Source organism: Procambarus clarkii, chromosome 10 (genome assembly GCF_040958095.1).
Source record: "Procambarus clarkii isolate CNS0578487 chromosome 10, FALCON_Pclarkii_2.0, whole genome shotgun sequence".
NCBI lineage: Eukaryota > Metazoa > Arthropoda > Malacostraca > Decapoda > Cambaridae > Procambarus > Procambarus clarkii.
In genome coordinates this window covers 33,897,656-33,923,949 of record NC_091159.1, presented here as the reverse complement: position 1 = coordinate 33,923,949, position 26,294 = coordinate 33,897,656, and the positions used below count along the sequence as shown (strand labels likewise).

The window sequence follows — 26,294 nt, the reverse complement described above, 5'->3', positions numbered from 1 at the left end:
GTTAGATTAAGGAGCTGCCCGAAACGCTGCGCGTACTAGTGGCTTTAAAAAGATTGTAAATACTATGCTATGTATTCTCTCAAACCCAATGTACCTTCTTGTATATAAATAAATAAATAAATAAATAAATAAATATATTGTTTATATGACGGAGTGCGTAAATTCATTCTGTTTTTTATTCCGATAGTCGGAGGCAGCCTTTTAAGCTTATCGATGATGGCTAGATATGGTGGCAATAAAGTAAATATTAATAAATTATAGTAAACAACTAAGAAAAGTAATTATTTTGTTAATTTGTTTGCGAAACTATGATGTTTATCCTGCATTATTTATTTTATTCATTTTCTTTGGTTCCGACACCGTTTCGTTTTCTATGATAGTACGAGCGGCCAGAAACCTCTCTGGTACTGTAACACTCCAAACATTGATTTGTCCGTCCGTATGTGGAGTTGCCGCATAATATTTAAATTATATTACAAAAGGTCGCGAAAGACGTAATGTCGGCCATCACGTAAGACTGGTGTGTTAAGATGGCTTGTCAGAGGCGAATGCCTACCTGTCTCCGGCGGTGGTATTAATAGACATGTGGGTTTAATCGAAGCGCGAGAGCTGCCAGTCACTCGCAGCAACGGGAGCGCCTAGACCTGCAATCCCACATCACAACCTAACAGACTTTCCTTCCACCAGTATCTCCTCTTCCTCCTTCTCCTTCTCCTTCTCCTTATCGTCCTCGTATCTGTCTTTACTCCCCCGTTTAGCACAAAGACCGAAGAGGTGGATTTTTTTTAAAAAGTCCACACGACGCCAGCTACGCCAGCATGAGTGGGAGAGAGTAGCGGGCAGGTGCCAGTGTTGTGTGGTGAAAAAGTCCTTCTCACTGAATGACGTGCTCTCCAGGAGTGTCATGACACAGCCCCGTGTTACTGGATGACCTGCACTCTGCAGTATAGCGTCGTGACACAGCCCCGTGTTGCTGGATGACCTGCACTCTCTAGGAAAGTGTCATGCCACAGTCCCGTGTCACTGAATAATCTGAACTCTCCAGGATAGTGTCATGATACGGCCCCGTGTCACTGAATGATCTGCACTCTCCAGGATAGTGTCATGACACAGCCCCGTGTCACTGAATGATCTGCACTCTCCAGGATAGCGTCATGACACAGCCCCGTGTTGCTGGATGACCTGCACTCTCCAAGATAGTGTCATGACACAGCTCCGTGTCACTGAATGATCTGCACTCTCCAGGATAGTGTCATGACACAGCCCCGTGTCACTGGATGACCTGCACTCGCCAGGATAGTGTCATGACACAGCCCCGTGTCACTGAATGATCTGCACTCTCCAGGATAGTGTCATGACATAGCCCCGTGTCGCTGGATGAGCTACACAAACTCCTCGTCTCAGGGTCGCCATGCCGACCACAAAATCTCTCGGTGTGACCGCAATATGAAGTAAGTCATTATAGTTCCCCTTGTCATACACACTTAATTAGTTTATTATTGACTACACTGACGCCGAGCCAGCAGCCCTTGACTCATATTTGTCAATAATGTTCCCCGCAGCAATGCAGTGGACGGCGGTGGTAGGCTACAGTCACACATTAAACACAGAAACAGCGCCCGTGTTCACTTAGCTATGTCAATTTGTGATTGCATGAAATTGTTAATACTGAGAAGGTCGTGGGAGTTTTCAATCTGTTATGACACAAAATGAGTACATTCGCCAAGCAAGTTACAATGGTTTATTGAGTTGATTGTAGTTGTCAGAGTAGTTGTGAAGCACAGTACGTACTATATTTAGATGCAGACACGCATTAGCATCAAATGTTGTCAATTTTACCTGGAGGCTTGACAACACGGGAACAGTGATGAGGTGCGGGTCTGCTAGGCACCGTCGCTCTCACGGGACGGGTAGCGAGCCCATAGTAGCCGCCAGGGACATCCCAAGTGGCGACGCTCAGGGACATCCCAAGTGGCGACGCTCAGGGACATCCCAAGTGGCGGCGCTCAGGGACATCCCAAGTGGCGGCGCTCAGGGACATCCCAAGTGGCGGCGCTCAGGGACATCCCAAGTGGCGACGACCATAGCAGCCGCCGGTGACATCCCGGACCACAGACTTGACACCACGACACATGACACTAGTGTAGATAAAATAATAGGAATTTATTTGACTTGTTGACATTTGAGACGAATCACTGTGGCTTCTATCGCTTTCACCTGTTCATTATTGCTTCTCACCAATAGCCATACCTTATTGTTAGTAATGGCGCCTGTTGATGTATTTACCGTACAAGTGCAGAGGGTTCTAGTTTATCTTGTATTAGTCTTAACTATTTACAGATACAGGTGTATGCCCCAATATTTTGCCCAGGAATGAAAGATACATACCGTATGTGTCATACTACAATTATTTTTATTAATTTTATGATAATTGACCAAAGAAATCACATTAATGTGATGTAAATTTAAGAAACTCAGCAAGAGCCTTGTGGAGGACTACCTGGGAGTACTCAGTGCATGGGTTCGAATCCTCTCAGTAGTGACTCCTACTGATTTTCTCATTTATAATCATTATTAATAATACTATTAGAATATCATTATATTTGTCAGAATTATTATTATGTTAAAGATTTCAAGTTTTCAAGTTAGAAATTCTCTTTTCTATATAGTTATATATAGCAATGCTCGGTTTCTGAACTTCCATGGAGTTTTATTGATAGGTCATTCACAAACACATTTTTGTAATTGTCGAAGTATTAATTTGTTGGAGTTGTCCTCACTATATTTGTTATTAACATTATTTCTTTATTGCTTTGTAATTTACTGAAATTATTTACATTATTATATGTGAAGAACCAATTTTTATTCCAATCATTAATACTTATTATGACTGTCACTATTGGTTAGGCTCTTGCAGTTATTTAATACCTTTTGCCAATTGTACAAAGCATGACTTGATTTGGGACGAGTTGGGCTTCTAGCTCCGCCTTCAGAATATTTGTTTAATGTTGTGCTTAGTGTCTACGCTTTTCTACATATATAACATTCTGAACTGGACTTTAACGACTTCTTCGTCTAACCCATTCCACTTACTGACAACTCAAACACTAGACAAATTGCTTTCTAACATCTGTGGCTCATTTATACAATGATTCTTAGTCTACTTTGTAGGCTTCCCTTAGAATATAATATGACATATTCTCCTTATAAGTCCTCTCCTCCAGCGTGGTGAGGTCCTGTGCCCTCAGTCTTTCCTCATAGTTCAAGCTTTACAGCTTAGGAACGAGCCTTGTTGCTTTTCATTGGAACATTTCTTGTTTTGACTTGTTCTTTCCCTGGTGATGGTGCCATGTAGCGACTGCATTTGCAATTGGTCTCACGTAAGCTTTGTATATGACTCAGAAGGTTCACTGAAATTGAAATTGAAATAAGTTTATTGAGGTATAAATACACTCAAAGGGATGAGGTAGCTCAAGCTATTCTCACCCCCTTCAGTGAGAAATATATATATATATATATATATATATATATATATATATATATATATATATATATATATATATATATATATATATATATATATATATATATATATATATATATATATATATGACACACATCGCAAACATATTACGGAACATTGTGAGTGATAAACATACACATTTCTAAACATATACGTAAAGATCATTTGTGTAAGTTACTGCATGGTACATGGACGCTGGCCAGATGTGTGTGTGTGCTACTGGCGTTATTCTGCTTGATGGTGCCTCTGGCATTAGATTTCAGGGTGTGTTTACTCCCAGGTCTTTCTCCTTTTCTGATGCAATAATCTGTCTCCCCTTCATCTCATGCTGCTGTACAGGTCTTTTCGTTCCTCTGTTCTTATTCTTATAGCTTTGCATTTGGCTGAGTTAAATTCTAACAATCACTTGTTAACTCACTTCAGAGTGTCTAAGAATCCGTTTGCTCTCTGTTAGAAACATGATGGGGAGTAACACCGACTCTTGTGATACTTCTCTCCTAACCTCTCTCCACTCTGGTATCTACGCTCTCTCTATAGTTCTTTGCCTCCTTCATGAAAGGTACTCCCATACCCACATATGGATTCTTCCCGATACACCAGACTGTTTCCCTAGTTTGAGAAGAGGTTTCTTGTATGGGACAATAGCAAATGCTTTATGAAAGTAGAGGAACATGCAGTCGGCCCATCCCTTTCTTCTTTTTGTCATCTTATTGTCGAGCTCGAAAGTGTTTCAAGAACCATTTATTAACTAAAATTGAGCTGGTTTTTTAAGACAAAATTTAGCTGTTCTAAGTGATCTACAGCCTGTGTAGAATCAGTTTCTGTAGCATCTTGTAAAGGATACTCGTTAGTGATGATGGTCACTATGATGACCATAGTATCACTATGATGATACTCGTTAGTGATGATGGTCACTATGATGACCATAGTATCACTATGATGATACTCGTTAGTGATGATGGTCACTATGATGACCATAGTATCACTATGATGATACTCGTTAGTGATGATGGTCTATAGTTCAGCGATTTTTGTTTGTCCTATTTTGTGTGTGTATTTACTATTTGTACTATTTTACTATCCGTAAGTGTGGAATTAATTAATAATCAAAGGGAATACTGAATTATGATTCGGTGTTAGAATCGGCGCCCAACTCAACTCGGCCTCGCCGGCTACCCACGTGGTACGGACCAATTCACATAAATTACACAAAAATGGAAAATAATAAAAAAGACAATTTAATAACTAAATGGTTTATTCAAAAACTAAACAAAATCTAAATCAATGCACTCCCTAACCTGAACACTTCCTACTTGACCATATCGGCAATGAGAAGACCTGTTCCCTATAACAACTCCGAGCAAACTTTACCTTTTTGGCGACCAGCTAGATGTTTGTGCTAAGGTCTTGGGGAGAGGTGAAGTGGACACCTTTCCCGGGTTGCTTCCGGATACCACACTGTCCTCTCTCCGATGCTCCTCTACCCAGGAGCCCAGAGCAGAGTATTGTTCCGCCTAGTTTACCAAGTTACTTAGCCAAGCTTAAGTTTAACAACTAACCTCTGTTGCACTGAATGATTCAGATTAGTTGAATTATTTTAACTGAAGTTACTTACACAAGCATCTTAGGGAAGAGCTATTCCCAATTACAAAATGGCTATTTGACCTTTGAGAATTACTGAATGTGGAAACTCTGGTGACCTGTGACCGCCAGGTCGCCGAGGTCACTCCGCGCTACAGCCTAGTCCTGGCTCGTGACGTCACTGATGGTGACTTAACTCATTCTCCTAATAATTAGAATACTCTTTATATTATAACCAGTTATATTATACAATTTGAATGTAGACTAATTTCTCTAAATAAGTGAATACTATAGAATGATTCATTATACGTTGCTATGAGACAAAGGGTGCCAGCCATTTTGTGACCCAGACTTGCTAATTCCCAGGGGGATGCGCCTTGTGCTTCCAGGGTCAGGTCACTACCACTTGACTCCAATCTCCCCAAACTCCTCTGTCTGAGATAAAACATTCTAGATCATTCCCACAACAGCTAGTTTGTTACATGGCTTCTTCTCTTTGCCTCCCGGCACTGTTAAACCATGGGATAAAGCTCTTCTTGGCATTCTTATCCGTCAATGCTGGAGTGAACCTTTTCCATCCACTTGAGTTCTCCCTTTACGTAGCCAATTATATCTCTCCGTGATTCACTGTAGGAATGTTCCATCCTGACATTCCCCTTTCTGGAATGCAAGCTTTACACTATTTTTTTTATATTTTTTTAGCTCATTTTATGGCCTACATTGTCACTACATATTCGAAGACTAAAACTTGCTCACAGACTTACACTCGGTGCTCCTTGTGGCATTTCATGTAAATGTTTTCTATGTCTATAAAATTCTGCATGAAGCTCAAATTTGTTTAGCTGGCGGATCACCACCCATTCTTCTTGCTTGCTTCCTGACATGTTGCATCAGGAAGTTTCTTTCTACCCTTTCTACAAGCTTTGCTCTCCATGTCTTTTTTTCCATCTTCAGGTCCATAGTTTTCCTCTCTGTTTTGTCATGATTGAAATTCCGTATTGCTAGCCGCTTAGATCTCAGTCTAAGGCTTTCTCAGCTACCTTTTGGATGATATTAATGTATACTGTGTTCGAAATTTCATATTCTTGCCTCGGTCTTTTATATTTCTCTTGGGCTTAGAATTGGGCTAGACGGTAGAACGACGGTCGTGCTTCATGCAGGTCGGTGTTCAATCCTTGACCGTCCAGGTGGTTGGACACCATTCCTTTCCCCCCCCCCCCCCCCGTCCCATCCCAAATCCTTATCCTAACCCCCCCCCCCCCTCCTTTTCCAAGTGTTATACAGGCGTAATAACTTGGCGCTTTCCCCTGATAAATCCCTCCCTTCTTGTCCTTGTTGATGGCAGCCACGACCTCTCTCACCTTCTATGGGAATGATCCCACGATGGTTTCCTTGTAATTGTTTGCCTTCTTTCAGGAAATCGTTTGAAAACTTATTTCTTTTGACCAGGAGGTGTCCCTTCGAAATCTTTCACTTCAGATTATCTGGCATAACCGTGGGGGATAATCATTGTTAATCATGTCAAGGCTTAATTTAGTCTGGTCTCGTGCTATGACAACAGGGGTTTGTATCCCTAGTCTTTTCCTGGAGTTTGTTATATTTGACAGTTTATCAGCATTGGTGTAACAGATCTTCAGTCTTAATTGTTTTTCTGTCCCGTAAACGGTTAGTTTCCGGTATAGGGATGGGGTTCCGGATGGGTTCGGGGTTATCGGTCAGCAGTGGAGGGGAGGGGTAAAAATGGGGGGTGCAAGAGAATAGGTATATGGATGTCTGTGAGGCAATGGGGTGACAGTTTAACAGGCCGAGGAAGGTACTCACCTAGTTGTGCTTGCCGGGGTTGAGGTTCGGCTCTTTGGTCGCGCATCTGAACCGTCAATCTACTGGTGTACAGATTTCTGAGCTTCTCGAGCTCTATATCTACTTTTGAAATTGTGTATGGAATCAGCCTCCACCACATCCATCACTTCCTAATGCATTCATTTGCTAACTACTCTGACACTGAACAATTTCTTTCTAATGTCTCTGTGGCTCATTTGGGTACTCGGATTCCACCTGTGTCCCCTTGTGTGAGTAAAACCCGTGTTAACTTGAATTACCCATCCTTCCCCCCCCCCCCCTGATAATTTTGTATGTGGTAATCATGTCTCCCCGGGATCTTTTGTCTTCCAGCAAAGTGAGATGCAACTCACGTAGCCTTTCCTTGTAACTCATGCCTCTTAGTTCTGGGACTAGCCTAGTGGCATACCTCTGAACTTTTTCCAGCTTCGTCTAGTTCTTGACAAGGTATGGACGCCATGCTGGGGCCGCATACTCCAGGATTGGTCTTGCATACGTGGTATACAAGGTTCTGAAGGATTCTTTACAAAGGTTTCTGAAGGCACTTCTGATGTTAGCCAGCCGTGCATACGCCGCTGATGTGTGTTTATTTTTCAACGTATCGTCTCAAACATATAATGTCGTAGATGATCTGGAGGCTTTACTTTCTTCAGTGCTCCGTTAGTTTGTCTTCCTGGGTTCTGACTGTCGGTCCGTCTGTCATATCCTAAGACAAAGGGGGGTATTTGAGTGGCAGTTTTAGGATCTTTCAAATATATGAGTGTGTGTCAATCCTGAAATGTAGGGTGAGCTTGGGGCCAGTGTAATTCTTTCGGTTTAGTGTTGTTCGGTCACTGTGTATTGTCGTCTGTTCCGTTGTCTACCTGCCTGTGTTGGCGTGCTGGTATTGAATCACTCAGGTCTGTCTCGCCAGTCAACCCCGATCGAAACTCGGGCCAGGGCGGTGTTCTCCTCCGTCTTCAAGTCACGGCGACCTGACCAGAAAATCAGGAGTCTTGTAAATTGGTTGTTTCAATGCCTTGAAGATTCTTTTGAACGCTGTTTTTCCAGTCTTTCTTTTCTTCGTGTTCTTGTTGTATGTTTTTATTTGTAAGTGTTTGTACGTGTGTATCCGTCCTCACGGGTGTATCTCTCAGCATGCGTCCTATGCCTTGGCATCTTTGTACATTTGATGTACGCTTGTATGTGCATTTCGGTGCACGTTTAAGTGAGCGCATTACGTACACTCGTGAACACTTGTGTGTTCGCCTAACTCCATGCATGTCTAAAATCAACCACAAAAAACTTCCAACACAACACAAGCACGCAGGTATAAACGCCCCTCCAGCTGGTCTCCCCTGCTTCCTCCACCCCCGCAGACTGCTGGTGCCGTAGGAAAGTCAACATGCACTTCTGGATAGACAAGAGGAGTGTCTGCGGCTTGCGGCGCGCGGCTCCGTTAGTTCGGCCCGCCCGTCAGTACTGTCCCAAGCCTCGCTACCGCCCCATGCTCACCCCTGTACACAGGTGGGTCCCCTCCTCACCCGTTGCTCACCCCTGTAAGCAGGTGGGTCCTCCTACCTTCCCATCTGTTTACCCCCATACACTGGTGGGGTTCTCCTTTTCTCACTGATCACCCTGTATATCTGCGGAATTACCCTGCCCCCGTGTTCGTAGGTGGGTTCCCTCTTCCCGGTGATCATTCATGCACACGGGTAGATCCACCTTAACCTGTTGGTCACCCACGTACATGGGTGATTCAGCACCTTCCCTCTGATCGACCTCCCACATAGTAACCACCCTTCCTGTTGATTACCACCCCATGTAACATGATGGGAGTCTGACTTTCCTTGTCGATGAATTCCTTTTCACATGTGCGCCTCGCATCCACGTTGCTCACCTTTCTACAAACACACACACACATGCTTACCCCCTTTTCCACTGCTTACCCACGTACACACGATGTTTCCTCCTGCTCCCCCACCCCCCCATCTCCACTTTCGTGTAACATTAGGTGGGTTACCTCTTACTGGCTACCCCCGTACACTAGTGGGTCCTCCCCGGGCAGCGTTAGGTCCAGCCGTCGGTCGCCCCTGTACACGAGTGACCCATCAGTTAGACATCCCCCCGTACATAGGTGGTTGCCCCCTGTAGGGTGCCGAAGGGGGAGGGTTCATGTTGTGACTCGGATATAACACTTAGAGTTTGAATGGTGGCCAAAGTGGAGTTAGGTTTTAATGTAAAGTAACACAAAAGTAACACAAGAGCAAGTAACACATGAGCAAGTAACACAAGAACAAGTAACACAAGAGCAAGTAACACAAGAGCAAGTAACACATGAGCAAGTAACACATGAGCAAGTAACACAAGAGCAAGTAACACAAGAGCAAGTAACACACGAGCAAGTAACACAAGAGCAAGTAACACATGAGCAAGTAACACATGAGCAAGTAACACAAGAGCAAGTAACACATGAACAAGTAACACACGAGCAAGTAACACAAGAGCAAGTAACACAAGAGCAAGTAACACATGAGCAAGTAACACATGAGCAAGTAACACAAGAGCAAGTAACACAAGAGCAAGTAACACATGAACAAGTAACACAAGAGCAAGTAACACAAGAACAACTAACACATAAGCAAGTAACACATGAGCAAGTAACACAAGAGCAAGAAACACAAAAGCAAGTAACACAAGAGCAAGTAACACATGATCGAGCAAGTAAAACATGATCGAGCAAGTAACACATGAGCAAGTAACACAAGAGCAAGTAACACAAGAGCAAGTAACACATGAGCAAGTAACACAAGAGCAAGTAACACAAGAGCAAGTAACACATGAGCAAGTAACACAAGAACAAGTAACACAAGAGCAAGTAACACATGAGCAAGTAACATATAAGCAAGTAACACATGAGCAAGTAACACATGAGCAAGTAACACAAGAACAAGTAACACATGAGCAAGTAACACAAGAGCAAGTAACACAAGAACAAGTAACACATGAGCAAGTAACACATAAGCAAGTAACACAAGAGCAAGAAACACAAAAGCAAGTAACACAAGAGCAAGTAACACAAGAGCAAGTAACACATGAGCAAGTAACACAAGAACAAGTAACACAAGAGCAAGAAACACAAAAGCAACTAACACATGAGCAAGTAACACAGGAGCAAGTAACACAAGAGCAACTAACACATGAGCAAGTAACACAGGAGCAAGTAACACAAGAGCAAGTAACACAAGAGCAACTAACACATAAGCAAGTAACACAGGAGCAAGTAACACAGTAGCAAGTGACACAGTAGCAAGTGACACAGTAGCAAGTGACACAGGAGCAAGTAACACAGTAGTAAGTGACACAGTAGCAAGTAACACAGTAGCAAGTAACACAGTAGCAAGTGACACAGAAAGTGACACAGTAGCAAGTGACACAGTAGCAAGTGACGCAGTAGCAAGTGACATAGTAGCAAGTGACACAGGAGCAAGTGACACAAGAACACGTAACACAAGAACACGTAACACAAGAGCAAGTAACACAAGAACAAGTAACACAAGAGCAAGTGACACAGTAGCAAGTGACACAGTAGCAAGTGACATAGTAGCAAATGATACAGGAGCAAGTGACACAGAAGCAAGTGACACAGGAGCTGTAATGATCTGGGGCTCAGATCATTGGTTCTCCCTTCTCCCCTCTTTTCCCTCCCCTTCTCCCCTCCTTTCCTTCTCCCTCTCCCCTCCTTCCTTCTCCCCTCCCCTTGGCCGTCATTCGTCTCCTCCTCTTCCCCCCCCCCTGTCGCCCATTTGTCAGGGTCAAGAGGTTGACCTGAGGGTAGGGTGGTCGTGGATACCTTGGCTTCTCCCACTCAATTCCCCACTCAGATATTTCCCTCTCCACCCCCTCTCATCCCTCTCTGTCCCTCTCAGCAGCGGCCTTCCCCATACCAGGCAGAGTCAAATGTCCCTACTCCTATCTTAGAGGAGACAGGCTTGAACATAAATTATCAGTTTTGTAAACATTGCTCGCAGGTGCCTGGGCTCCATAGACGCGCCTTGTCCCTCTTCTCTTTAGCTGGGGAGAGCTGACTCAATCTTCAGAAATTCATGTAGCTTCCACGACAGATCAGTGAAGGTGATTGGCCTGAGATAAGGGCCAAGTCCTTATTGGCCCTAGAGAGCCAGACCTCAGGCCTACGTGTTAAATGGTTGGCCAGGGCCAAAATAATGGGTGGAGCCCTGGGGCTGTATTAGATGGTGGGAGGAGTAATCCTTCCCAGCAATAAGTTGGAAAAACTAAATTTCATCAGTGTGTCTTGGGAGTGTATTAGGAACAGGGCCGCAAGCCCGTATCCTCGGGGCTGAGGGCAGCCATCAACATCGTGGCCGTAGTGCGGGTATTTAAGGTAGAGTAGCACTTGAGTTTCGTGTCCTCGGTAAATATCCATTGTGCCTCTAGGGAAATAGAATAGGTGATGTGTTCAAATTGTCTTAATTTACGTTTCATAAAATAAATTGTATAGCTTGTCCAGTGGTATTCACTAACTCCCCTTTGATATATTTTGCTACTTTGTCATTTTTAGGTGTTGTATTGGAAGCCCCCAGGTTCTCCTACTATTAATAGATACTAAAGTTGCCCTTGGATTTAAATTAGTAACGTAAATTACACAAACTAATTTTCCAAAATTTATTACTGAAATTCATATTACCCGGAGTCCCATGGTTACTGATTCCTTGCCTTCCTGGGGGATCAGTGATTGACACATTCAGGTATGGTGGGTCAGGAAGGTGGTGGCAGTGTAAATGTGTTTTGTTATTTGTTTTTTTTTAAACTAATAACCCTTGTCCTTGGTGTATCTTCCTCATTTAATATTCCTCTTATATACGGGGCAGTCCAGTGAGGGGTCATGCTGGACTGTAACAGTGTTAAGCTGGGGTATTGAGTGAAGAGAGACAGAGTTGTACAACAGAGAGCGTATATTACGATCACGAGATCCGACCTGACCCAGACTCCTGTCGTGCCATTGCTGACATGCCTACACCTAAGACAGCAAAGGATGTTCGAAGGTTTCTGGGGGCAGCCGGATATTTCCGTCGCCACATTGAGGGTTTTGCAAGTACAACAGCACCGTTAACTGAGCTTACTAAGAAAAATGTTAAATTCGTTTGGAAACCTGAGCATGATAACGCTTATGCAAAATTAAAAAGTCAACTCATTACCACCCTAGTTTTGGCAGTACCGGATTTTGATAAGGAGTGGGAAGTACACACTGACGCCAGTGGCATAGCTATTGGTGGGTGCTTAATGCAACGTGATAATGACAATCTTCCTCACCCAGTGGCATATTTCAGCAGGAAGGTTAAGGGTCCGGAGGTCCGCTATTCTGCAACGGATAGGGAAGCTTTGGCTGTGGTAGAAAGTGTCAGGTACTTTGAACCGTATCTTTTCCAACGTCACTTTGTCATTTATACAGATCACAGGGCTTTGACTCATATTTTTAAGAAAAGAACTAAGTGCCCTCGCATGTCCCGTTGGTCTCATGAACTAGCTGCTCACTCATTCCAAATACTTTACAAGCCTGGGCCATCACATGTTGTACCAGACACTTTGAGTAGAAACATTGCTACTATTAACGTAAATCTTAACATTGAAAATATTTCCAGTGAGAAAATGCGAGAATTCCAGATGAACGAACCAAGGTGGAAGGAAATTATTGAACTTTTGGAGGGAGGAAAATATCCGTCGAAGAAACGTAATTTAGCAATTCATGATTTTGAAATGAAGGATGGGGTCTTATTTTATGTAAAGGGACAGCAGGATCGTGCCGTTTTTCAGTTGGTTATCCCAGAGGTGTTGAAGAAGTCGGCGTTGAAACTCGCACATTCGTCTAAGATTGCAGGTCATCCGGGGATTTTTAAAACTCACATGAAAGCCAAGTCACTCTTTTTCTTCCCCGGTATGTTAACAGAGGTCATTAACTTCGTTAAGTCCTGTGGTCACTGTCAAAGGAGGAAAGGTACCCTTAAGGTACAAGCTCCATTGCAAGAATTCCCAGAAATTTTGGAACCTTTAGATCGGGTGGGGGCTGATCTGATTGATCTGCATCACAGTCATTCAGGAAACCGTTACGTATTGGTGTTGGTAGACCACCTGTCCAGGTACACCACACTGATTGCATTGCCTCAGAAGGATTCACGAACTGTTGCAAAGGCGTTCTTAGATAGGTTCGTCACTGTATTTGGTCCCCCTAAAGTGTTAGTTTCTGACCGAGGTCAGGAATTTAATGGGAATATTTTTAGAGAAGTATGTAAAATTGTAGAAACCACTTCAGCATTCACTACGGCTTATCACCCTCAGGCTAACGGCATGACAGAACGGACGAACCGGTCAGTTAAAGATATGCTTGCAATTCTTGCAGAGCATGATGCAAATTCGTGGGACGAACAACTCCCCTATGTCCAGTTGGCTCTGAACACTGCCATCCATCGATCCATTAACACCCAACCCCTTTTGCTGTTCACAGGTCATTCATGTAATTTCCCATCAGGTCTGCTTAACAGACATAATATTGTATATGGGGAAGATTACCCATCAGAAGTTTTAAATAAGATGAAAAATGCATGGAGAATTGCAGCCAGGGCTTCCAAGACAGCACGAGACCGCTATGCTCAGCATTATGACAAAAAGGTACGACCTCTTGAGTTGAAAGTCGGGAGTCTTGTGTTGAGAGTTAATGAGGCGGCTCCTGCCAATCAGAGTAGGAAACTTGCACCTAGATGGCGGGGCCCTTACCGAGTAATTGAAAGAAAAGGTCCGGTTAATTTTGTTATTAAAGGTATTTTTGAAGACCAAGTTGAGAGAACGATTCACATTAATAAGTTAAAACCTTATCACGCGAGGGAGGAACTAGAGCTGCCTTCAGCAAGTCTAATTCCTGACCTGTCTAATGATCCAAGTGCTGAGTCAGATGATGAGGATGACCTCCTGTCAGACCTCATCAGTAGTCAAGTTCAATCTTGTCACCCTATGGTAACAAGGTCGCGAGCTGTACAGTAAATTGGTAATGATCTCCCCTAGTCAGGTTTAGTAATTTCATAATAATTATCCTGTAGAGGCACTGGTGTGTATTTACTGATGTACATGGCTCAGGTAGCATACTTGCCTTGCTCTGGGGTTTCCAACTACCTATACCTCAGAGTAATATCCATGCTTCCGCCATTTGTTGTTGTCTGTCTTTCTCAGGTCTGATGGTACACCAGTTCCAGCCTCCCAGTCACACGTGAACCAAGGATCGAGATCAGCAGGTCTGGGGATGACCCACCTGGCTGATAAGATCGGGGTCTGAGGCACGTTACATAAAGTCCTCCCCCCTTGTACCCGGTAACTCGTCAATGGGTTATCCGGAAGGGGTGACTGGCGTACAGTCACCCGGCCGACACCTCACGTCACTAACGAGGTTGTCCCAGTCCAGCCATGCTGTCATCACGGAGCAGAGTCCAGTCACCATCACAACCGTGGGCTAGCTGTCTCAAGGTCACCAACCACGCCCACCAGCCGCGTAGTCAAGACTGCGGGAAAACCGGAAGTGGAAGACGAGTGGTCTACGAAGAAGAACGCTAATTGCAAGGACTTGTCAGCTCTTATCAAAACCTGTGGTTGCGTCGTCTGTGGAAACCAAGATGCAACGCGGTGGTCTCAGGTACGAACAGCACTACCCCTACAGAGTGCTTGCGGAATCGCCAGATGAGGTACAATCCTGTACCTCGGCCCAAGTTCAGCTACACGAGGGGTTGCACGGAAGGTGTACCGGCCCAGTAGTACCGGGATAACAAGTAAACGCCGGTAGATGACGTCGCCCAGGAGCTGAGGCAGGGCCCACCTGTCCTGTCACCATGCCACCCTCTTCAACGCCACTCGAACCTCACTACCAACGCGAGACATCGTGATACGTCGAAGCTGTGCTCTACTGTGGCAGCCATGGTTAACAACAATCCATCAAGACTGTTTGGGGAGCGAGAAGAAGAGGTGAACCCGGGTTCCTGTTAGCGGGGTCCACCTGAGCTGACAGCCGCCAGCTGTCAGCTGTCACTCAAGTCAGGTGCGGGTAGTACGAGACCCCCTGTACTGTCCGTAGTTGGCCGAGGCCGGAAATGGAACTTCCAGACGACCAGGATCTTCAAGCAACATGAGGTAGTCGCCGGAATCTACAGCAACCAAATGTCAACAGGAACGAACGAGAGAAAATATTTATAGAAAAGTTTTCATATAAAAATAAACGCTATTAATATAGTAAACTGTGGTAACTCGGAACAGTTCAACTTTTAATTTTCCATCTGATAGTAATCACCTATACACCTTCGGAAAGTTCTCTGGACCAGTATTAAATATTGAAAACTAGAACTAGTGAAATCGAGAAATAAATCTAGAAAGTGAACATTAGACAATGACCCTGTCTCTAGATAAGTTGTATGAGTGAACTGGTTTGAGAACCATCTAGTAGGATCTCTAGAAACGTTGATCAGTGGGAAACTTTATCTAGATTTTTCTAGATCCTAGATACTGATAGTTATACATATATTTTTTTGTGGTTTACTGAACAATAAGGGTGTGGTACACAGTCTGACAAATGTGTTCACCCGCTGTTGTTGTGGACTTGAATATGAACTCTGGGATATTAGGAGTTGAGGAACTTATATCCAGAGTGTTGTTGGTTAAGGGACATGTCTGTGGACATGTCTGTGGACATGATTTTTTTTAATAATAAAAATATTTCTGTGTCTTTTCTTTAGATTTTAAGATTTGGATGCGCTGTGGTGGACAGTTGCCACAGGTGTGGAGTGGAACACTAGGTCCCTGAGAGGTAGTGTTCTTCCATGTTGATATAATTTTATAATTTTGTTATTTTTTAATGACTGATTTTTTTTTAATGACATTGATTTTTTTTAATGTTTTGTGTGATGTGTTTGATCTTTATTCCGGGTGGAATACTGGGTTAGCTGAAGGCTATCAGCTGATTTTAGCTAGTTAGTAATTGTTAGGTTGGGATTTCTCCAGTTATTTGTTACTATATCGAGACAGGTATAGGATATTTTGTCTTCCAGGTAGTTGGAAGGGTACGGGGCTGCATCCAAGTGGACAGCCAGGATTATAGGGACGGTCTCTGTCCTTATGTTTTATGTATTATTACTGTTGTGTTGATAGGTATAAATACATGCTGGGGCGCACCTTTTGGGTATGCCGTTATTGTTGTTGGAGTATTGGATGGAATTAGTTAGGATTAGATAATTTCTTTTGTTTTGAGGCATTGGTTGAAAATAGTGTTGGGTTAAAAATGTTGTTTTGGAGTTAATGGTTAGGGTAGGGCAGGATTTCTGGATAAGAAAAGTGTGTGTAACTTGCTTTACACACAAATTTCTTAATTTCCGAGGAGGGGGAGTTGTAATGATCTGGGGCTCAGATCATTGGTTCTCCCTTCTCCCCTCTTTTCCCTCCCCTTCTCCCCTCCTTTCCTTCTCCCTCTCCCCTCCTTCCTTCTCCCCTCCCCTTGGCCGTCATTCGTCTCCTCCTCTTCCCCCCCCCCTGTCGCCCATTTGTCAGGGTCAAGAGGTTGACCTGAGGGTAGGGTGGTCGTGGATACCTTGGCTTCTCCCACTCAATTCCCCACTCAGATATTTCCCTCTCCACCCCCTCTCATCCCTCTCTGTCCCTCTCAGCAGCGGCCTTCCCCATACCAGGCAGAGTCAAATGTCCCTACTCCTATCTTAGAGGAGACAGGCTTGAACATAAATTATCAGTTTTGTAAACATTGCTCGCAGGTGCCTGGGCTCCATAGACGCGCCTTGTCCCTCTTCTCTTTAGCTGGGGAGAGCTGACTCAATCTTCAGAAATTCATGTAGCTTCCACGACAGATCAGTGAAGGTGATTGGCCTGAGATAAGGGCCAAGTCCTTATTGGCCCTAGAGAGCCAGACCTCAGGCCTACGTGTTAAATGGTTGGCCAGGGCCAAAATAATGGGTGGAGCCCTGGGGCTGTATTAGATGGTGGGAGGAGTAATCCTTCCCAGCAATAAGTTGGAAAAACTAAATTTCATCAGTGTGTCTTGGGAGTGTATTAGGAACAGGGCCGCAAGCCCGTATCCTCGGGGCTGAGGGCAGCCATCAACATCGTGGCCGTAGTGCGGGTATTTAAGGTAGAGTAGCACTTGAGTTTCGTGTCCTCGGTAAATATCCATTGTGCCTCTAGGGAAATAGAATAGGTGATGTGTTCAAATTGTCTTAATTTACGTTTCATAAAATAAATTGTATAGCTTGTCCAGTGGTATTCACTAACTCCCCTTTGATATATTTTGCTACTTTGTCATTTTTAGGTGTTGTATTGGAAGCCCCCAGGTTCTCCTACTATTAATAGATACTAAAGTTGCCCTTGGATTTAAATTAGTAACGTAAATTACACAAACTAATTTTCCAAAATTTATTACTGAAATTCATATTACCCGGAGTCCCATGGTTACTGATTCCTTGCCTTCCTGGGGGATCAGTGATTGACACATTCAGGTATGGTGGGTCAGGAAGGTGGTGGCAGTGTAAATGTGTTTTGTTATTTGTTTTTTTTTAAACTAATAACCCTTGTCCTTGGTGTATCTTCCTCATTTAATATTCCTCTTATATACGGGGCAGTCCAGTGAGGGGTCATGCTGGACTGTAACAGTGTTAAGCTGGGGTATTGAGTGAAGAGAGACAGAGTTGTACAACAGAGAGCGTATATTACGATCACGAGAGATAACAAGATAACAGGATTAATACTGGGAAACATTGGGTTATTACAATAAAGGCCGCGGTTAATACGGCAGGGTAAGCGGTCATTACAGAGCAAGTAACACTAGGACACGTAACACAAGAACACGTAACACAAGAGCAAGTAACACAAGAACAAGTAACACAAGAAAAGTAACACAATATAACCATAACACTATATAACAACATTACATAGCAAATAACATTATATAACATGCGACACTGAAGAATAAGTAACACCTAAATAATCAATATTTCAGAACAAAAACCAATTGATAAAATTAGCACGAATTCTATAGAATAAGTAACACCAGAAGTACCACAAATATTATAAAAGATAAATCACTAGAGAAAAGTAGCGGTTTAATAAATAATAATTATCACTAATAATCAGTACTGTAAAATAAACTCCTCCTGTAGACGGTAGACCGTCCAAGGGGCTGGACACTCTACCGTCCAAGGGGCTGGACACTCTACCGTCCAAGGGGCTGGACACTCTACCGTCCAAGGGGCTGGACACTCTACCGTCCAAGGGGCTGGACACTCTACCGTCCAAGTGGTTAGGCACCATTCCTCCCCCCCCCGTCCCCTCCCAAATCCTAATCCTGACCCCTTTCCCAGTGTAATATAGTCGTAATGGCTTGGCGCTTTCTCTCGATAATTCCCTTTATTTTTATTATAAATAACATTACAAACAAATTGACAATTTAGAGCAAGCGATCACTGTACATAGAGGCAATTGATAATGGTGGAAATTAATAGATGTGACTGAGAGATGGTTGTATGGACGTTTGCAACAAAGAAATAGAATTGTTGAGATAGACATTTATATGATAATGTTAGAGTCGTGTGATACCTGAAGACTGAGGGAGACACAAATGAGACTAAGAGACACAGATTAACAATACATTACAGCTGCTAATCTCGTGCTGTTGCAGGTTCCAGCAGATCGAGTCGATGCAGCTGGAGACCCGGCGGTGCGGGGAGGGGCGTGGAGGGCGGCAGCAGCTGGGACGCGGCCGACGCCTCGGTTCTGCCTCGCGCCCAACCCCCGACGACGACGACGACGAGGACGACGAGAGCGTCCGTGTAAATCTAGGCGAAGACGTCGCCGCCGCCACCACACCTGGGGAGGAGGCGTGTCTGGCGCGCCTCAGTGTGCCGCCCCCCTCCACCCATGCCTCCCGCCGAACCTCAGCCAATTCTTCCGTGTACTCGCACATCCCCGACAACTTCAACATGTTCAGGATGGGCGGCATCAACTGGTGCGTGTGGGCGGCGTTCATAGTTATCACCATGCTGCTGGTGCCCGCCCATCTCTACCTTAAAAACTTCGACTACAGAGGAGAACTAATTGGCATTTTCTTCGTCATCATCCTCCTCTTCCTCGTGTGTTTTTCCGTCTCTCTCTTCCACACTAAGACTCGAGCCATCCTCCTCCACCGGCTCAACCTCGAGGACGATGCTCGAGGCTGTGCTCTTGACACTGAGACGGTGTCACCGTCACGCCGGCGCCATTTTTTCCCGCCAACACCTCTCACCAGCCGTCGGCTGCCACGCCACATGTCCTACCCGCTAGTCCGTGTGTCCATGTCCACGCCTGATCTCCTTGTCAACGGACAGACGCCGGGCGCGCCGGACAGAGTAAGGCGCACGCACACCCACGCCTCGCGAGGGACTCTCAGCGGCATCTTAAGGTCGTACGACATCACGACGCCGAGACCGGAGGCGTCTCAGGCCTCCAACGCAGGCAGCGACCCGCCACCATACCACCTGGCCATACTGCTCCCCACGCCCACACACGCCCCCACAGCAAGACGCTGCGAGACACCCCCGCCCGCATATGAGGTAGTTCAGTGACACCCAGCGCTTTCGTGTGTGTATGTGACTAATGAGTCCCGTGTGTGTGTAGTTGTGCCTGCTCAAGCAAGCAGTCGTGCGTGAATGTGACTAAGCAGAAAGCCCGACCTGGCACACCACAGGTGACACGGCTTCAGGAGGGACTGAGCACACACCTGGGCCAGCCACACCACAGGCTACATGGGATGGTGCTGCAGAATCCCCACAGTATTACACCCACACAACCACATCGCTAAACTAATTATTCAATCCATTTAGTGACTTGTGGTCGTGTGACGCAACAGTGCCACACCACGTCAACATTCAAGTACGAAACCCAAACTTTTTCAAACCAGATAATGTTGTGGTAAATGCCCCTCCGAGTCTTTCAACCAAAGCCAATACCTAAGGGGTTCTTTTCGGCTTTAACCATGACCTATGACATTGATTCCCTTGTTTTATACCGTCTTAAAGTATGCCAAATTCCTTTTAGCCTATCGTACATTCGCAAGCACCATCGAGTATATGAAGTGCACAGATATACCGCATATTATACCAAGGTCACGACACCACATTATGCGAAGGTAACGGATATGTAGCATATTCACGATCACCATGGGATCCGTGGTCCCACAGGGTCTGTGGTACCATGGTATCCGTGGTCCCACAGGGTCTGTGGTACCGTGGGATCCGTGGTCCCACAGGGTCTGTGGTACCGTGGGATCCGTGGTCCCACAGAGTCTGTGGTACCGTGGGATCCGTGGTCCCATAGGGTCTGCGGTACGCGTGATCCCACAGGGTCTATGGTACCATAAATAATAGATAAATTATTCGGGTTATCCCAAACCTCACAAGTTCTCCCATAATCAAAATAATGCATTAATATTTCACATAATCCTTCAGTTATTAAACTAATCCTGCAGTTGTTATGACAATACTGCGGATGTTAAGCTAATCAAGCAGATGTTAAGGTAATCCTACCGTGACTGACCATGAACGGGAAGCTTTAATTAGCAGTTAAGTGGCACTTAATGGTTGTTGGTCGCAGATTTATTTCTGTAAATAATAAGGTTGTTAATATCACAGTCGTTACCATGTCTAAAGATAATCTAATTAGCAAAATCTAATCAAAAAGTTATGAAACAAAATATGTTGTACGAGTATATATATTATGTTCATCATGTATTTGTATTTGTTAAGCTTAACAACAAATATTTGTATTTGTTTTGTATTTTGTATGTGTTGTACGAAAAAAGGAAATCTGTGAACAAAAATCAGCGTGAACAAAAAAAAGACTCTTGGCTCTTCAAAATATGTGTGATGGTCTAACGAAGCTCTATACTGATCTCTATACTGAGCAATAAACTGAACTGAGCAATAAACTGAACCAATTACTAAACTGAGCAATAAACTGAACCAATTACTGAACTGAGCAAAAATTTAACCAATTACTGAAATTGATATTTCGTTGATGCTTGGCTGTCCAAGTCTCGTATGTTTCCTCCAGCATTAGACGTGCTGTATTCCTTAAGAAGTATGTTGGGAGGCGTATGAATGAAGTGTGATTTGAAGTTTATTGAACATGTTTGAACCGTTTTGTTATGAAAGTTTAATGGTATTTGTTATAAAATATATTTGGTCATATGATCGTATTTATTTTGGAATATATTTGGACACGTATGGACATATTTGGTATGAAGTATATTTGCATACGTATGGACGTATTTGTTAAAAAGTATATTTGGACTTTTATGCATATTATTTGTTGAAACGCACTTTATAAACACTGTATTCGTAATGACATGTATATGATAGTATATTCAAGTCTACCTCATATTTAGACATACATGACCGGGATACATTTGATATATTCTGTGTATTTGGGTATGTATAACAGTGCTCATTCGGTAAATGTGCTTACAAAATCAACTTAAACTTATTTGAACACAACGAACGGGATCCCGTAGCAGGGTTCGACCCCTTCTTCATGCTGTAACCCGTCCTCAGACCAAGTCCATTCCATCCAGCGGTCGACCCCTAAGACGTAATCATCAATTTTAACATTCTGTTCATTCAAAACAGAACTTTTCTCAAATATATATTAATATTATTAAATATTAGCATATTGTGCACATTTAGGTTAGGTTAGGTGTTTAGGTTCTGTTGGCGATTATTTGTATTTGTTTAACATGTCTAAAGATAATCTAATCGTGGGTGAAGCATTTACAGCGTTGTTGTTCGAACTAAAGTCGTCAGCGAAGCACTTGTTCTGCAAGTGTTCGAACGTCATCAGTTGTGAGTCGTGTGTAAACCGTTTCTCATTCATAAATAGAGGGTTTGGCGGGTGCATGGAATGGACTTTGGCCTTTGTTTATGAGGACGGACTTCATAAACAAAGATCAAATGCTTCAGAACCCCGTTTGTGAATGAAAATCGGTTTCACACGACTCACAACTGATGACGTTCGAACATATCAAAAAGGGTTTATTATTTAGCGTTTGAATTATATAGATTTGGTTACATCTTTCTATGAAAAGTTGAAAATTTTGAGCTTAACATTCTAGGGTCTAGAATTGAGAACATACTAGGTGGACCTTGTACAAGTACCACTGTTTACCTTCTGTTACCCCTGATTCCTCAAGCATTTACACAATCGCATCCGAAACCTGGGGCCAGATTCACGAAGCAGTTACGCAAGTACTTACGAACGTGTACATCTTTTCTCAATCTTTGACGGCTTTGTTTACAATTATTTGACAGTTTATGAGCTCTGAATCACCAGGAGGCTGTTTATAACAATAACAACAGTTGATTCGGAAGTTTTCATGCTTGTAAATTGTTTAATAAATGTAAACAAAGCCGCCAAAGATTGAGCAAAGATGTACACGTTCGTAAGTTCTTGCTTAACTGCTTCGTGATCTGGCCCCCTGAAAATCTTGTCTTAGTTATGGAAACTTTGTTTACATTTATTAAACAGTTTACGAGCTTGAAAATTTCACACTCTAAAGTTATTTTTTGTTATCAACAACCCCGTGGTGCCTCGGTCGGAGCTCATAAACTGTTTAATAAGTGAAAACAAAGGCATCAGGATTGAGGGAAGATGCACATGTTTCGTAAGAGGTTGCGTCAAGGCTTGATGAATCTGGACCAGCGAAGATTCCGTTGGATCCGTTGACGGCCGGTGTCTGTTGGACCCGTTGACGGTCGTTATCTGTTAGACCTGATGACGGTCAGTGTCTGTTGGACCCGTTGACGGTCGGTGTCTGTTGGACCCGTTGACGGTCGGTGTCTGTTGGACCCGTTGACGCCCGGTGTCTGTTGGACCCGTTGACGCCCGGTGTCTGTTGGACCCGTTGACGGTCAGAGGTCTACCATCCTTGGTGAGATGGATCTATTTATTGAGTGTTTATCTATTCCTTGAGTGATCTATTCCTTGAGTGATCTATTCGTTGAGCGTTTGATCTATTTGTTTCAGGGTTTGATCTATTCGTTGAACTTTTACAGTGTTACGAGAGGATTTACTGTGCATTGTTTAAACAATAATAATAATTACAAATTATACAGTGAACATTATCATAAAAAAAATCTTACTGCAGTTGTTTTCGTTATTAGCTCATTGCTTATTATTATTAATACAGTATCGTTGTTACTTTAATTATTTCGAATTGTTAGATGATTATTGTAATTATTATTATTAATAATGTGTGTGTGTGTGTGTGTGTGTGTGTGTGTGTGTGTGTGTGTGTGTGTGTGTGTGTGTGTGGGTATGTGTGGAGAGCATTTGATTTTTGTATATTTTACGTACACACATATTAATATGTGTGCTGCACGTGCATATGTTTGCATTTGTTTGGGTGTAAGTGCATGTGTATTTACTCTTTGTACGTGGACTTGTGTATGTATACGTTTGTTTATGTGTGTATTTATTTACATGTTGTCTATATTGGTGTATGATTTTGTTGATGTATGTGTATGTTCATTTGTGTATTTGTACGTGTATGCATTTATGTGTGTATATGTGTGTATTCTCCTGAATATGTGTATACACTTTGTATACGTGTGTATGATTATACACATGCCAGAGGACAGTATTGGGCACGTTCCTGGCGGGGACCTCCAAGTTCACAGCCAAGGTCTGTTTTAGTGAAATAATTTAGTAAAAATATTAATTTAAATTTTTTAATTAGAAAAAAAGGACATTAAAAATACTTGAAGAGCATTGGTGGAAACAAATGATCTTTTTATTGGATTTATGAAAAAAAAATAACTTTTATAATAAAAATCATCTTTCTTTCAAACATGTCAAGCCTCACTTAAATAGTTTCTGCCACTGTCCCTTAGTCTCTAGTTCACATCTAGACGATGTTGAAGAAAACAAACGAAACTTTAAAAAGTGGCTTTCATCCCCGAAATGACCAAAAAAAACTATATATAATGTTTGACTCGCATTTGTATTTTGTTATAATTCATCAGATATGAACATTAGCGTGCGTGTTTGTGTTGGTTCATGGCGAGTCTTGACAGGTTTAGATGACATTTTTACTTGAATAACATTAGAGTAGATTACCCTCACGCGGGGCCCCTTGGACGCGGGGCCCCTTGGACGCGGGGCCCCTTGGACGCTGGGCCCTAATTTTGTCACTATTGTTCCCATTGGCTTAATGCCGGCCCTGACCTATCAGGGAATGGTCATTCTTATATGACTTATCAATACAGCAAGTAGGTCCCATATTATACCATCACGTGGTCATATCCAACATTACGAGACTCAACTAGGAAAATATATAATACTAGCTCTTTCAATATTTCACATCTTTCTTCTATCATTGCAAATATATATATAAATGTATATGCAAACTAGCTAATCCACTTAAGATAAAATATAGTACAGTATTCCTTTATTATTATTACTGCTGGTTTTGGATACGGACGTCAGAACGTTAGCTTTTTTGTACAGTGGACAGCGATGATCAAGGTACATAGTGTTGTGTTCGAGCCTCTTATTGTTATCATCTGAGGAATGAATGATCTGCATAGCCTCGCGTGACAGGCTCTCTTATGCGATGGATGAATGCGTTCATTCGACAGCATTGCAGTTGGAATTACACAACTTCTGTGAATGAATGGTTTAAGCGTCACGTTTGGGGACTATTCCTACGCGACAGGATGAATCAAAACATATCGCGCGCGCGTCCGGAGGCCTTACTTAAGTCTACGCCTGGCTACGGCGATACAGGGGACAGGGTCTGCCAAGTGGACTCGAAGAAAGAGGCCAAAGGCTCGCACGCTGGTGATTGTGGTGGACATCTGCTCAGTGTAAACTGTCACCGGATTAACGTATAGTTGTGAATGTTCATTTGCAACACATGAGTCATGTATACTGTATATGCATCCTAACGCAGATGTGCATACTCTCGCTCTCGCGCGCGCACACACACACACACACACACACACACACACACACACACACACACATTAGGAAGTGATGTGGTGGAGGCTGACTCCATACACAGTTTCAAGTGTAGATATGATAGAGCCCAATAGGCTCAGGAATCTGTACACCTGTTGATTGACGGTTGAGAGGCGGGACCAAAGAGCCAGAGCTCAACCCCCGCAAGCACAACTAGGTGAGTACAACTAGGTGAGTAAACACACACACACACACACACACACACACACACACACACACACACACACACACACACACACACACACACACACACACGGTATTAAATTATTATTGTAACACTCTTCTCAGTACAACAGACGGAAGAGAAAAATGAACCAACCAGTTTAGACTCGCAAAAGGCGGAGGCTGGCCCTGTATACACCACAACGCCCACGGGCGGAGGCTGGCCCTGTATACACCACAACGCCCACGGGCGGAGGCTGGCCCTGTATACACCACAACGCCCACGGGCGGAGGCTGGTCCTGTATACACCACAACTCCCACGGGCGGAGGCTGGCCCTGTATACACCACAACGCCCACGGGCGGAGGCTGGTCCTGTATACACCACAACGCCCACGGGCGGAGGCTGGCCCTGTATACACCACAACGCCCACGGGCGGAGGCTGGCCCTGTATACACCACAACGCCCACGGGCGGAGGCTGGCCCTGTATACACCACAACGCCCACGGGCGGAGGCTGGTCCTGTATACACCACAACTCCCACGGGCGGAGGCTGGCCCTGTATACACCACAACGCCCACGGGCGGAGGCTGGCCCTGTATACACCACAACTCCCACGGGCGGAGGCTGGCCCTGTATACACCACAACTCCCACGGGCGGAGGCTGGCCCTGTATACACCACAACTCCCACGGGCGGAGGCTGGCCCTGTATACACCACAACTCCCACGGGCGGAGGCTGGCCCTGTATACACCACAACTCCCACGGGCGGAGGCTGGCCCTATATACACCACAACTCCCACGTTGATCGTGTCACCTCCCACGTTCCCTTGAAGACAATAACAAAACACATTTACTTGGAAATGTGCATCAATATATAAAGTTGGTGTATATACCCATCACGTCCAGCCCATGTTCATGAACATCATTTTAATAGAAGTTTGAAAGATACAACAACAAAAATGGGTGTTGTTGTCTCACGTCAGGAGTGGGGCCAGGCAGTGGAAATTTACTATTTCCAAAATTACTTGTCATGCATGCTCCTGCTTGCTCGTCGAGCCAATCAGGAGGTTATTGAGTCAATCAGGAGGTTATTGAGTCAATCAGG

At 43.9% G+C, this 26,294-nt stretch overlaps 1 protein-coding gene across 2 annotated transcripts; it reads left to right on the top strand.

Moving 5' to 3' along the window:
• Nucleotides 1-493: 493 nt before the first annotated feature.
• On the top strand, nt 494-25,967 carry LOC123745637 (uncharacterized). 2 transcript variants are annotated; one of them, XM_045726392.2, is made up of 3 exons: nt 494-1,451; nt 8,302-8,449; nt 18,654-25,967. In XM_045726392.2, exons 2-3 carry the CDS (start codon nt 8,328-8,330, stop codon nt 19,573-19,575), a joined length of 1,044 nt encoding a protein of 347 aa, XP_045582348.1. In that variant the 5' UTR covers nt 494-1,451; nt 8,302-8,327; the 3' UTR covers nt 19,576-25,967. The 2 variants fall into 2 exon arrangements, with proteins under 2 accessions (XP_045582348.1, XP_045582357.1); XM_045726401.2 differs by lacking the exon at nt 8,302-8,449.
• The last annotated feature ends 327 nt before the right edge of the window (nt 25,968-26,294 follow it).

Coding starts and splice junctions, on each gene's coding strand:
- LOC123745637 (XM_045726392.2), top strand. CDS start 8,328: ATGCACTTCTGGATAGACAAGAGGAGTGTCTGCGGCTTGCGGCGCGCG. Junction 8,450..18,653: donor ATGCTCACCCCTGTACACAG/GTGGGTCCCCTC, acceptor GTGCTGTTGCAG/GTTCCAGCAGATCGAGTCGA.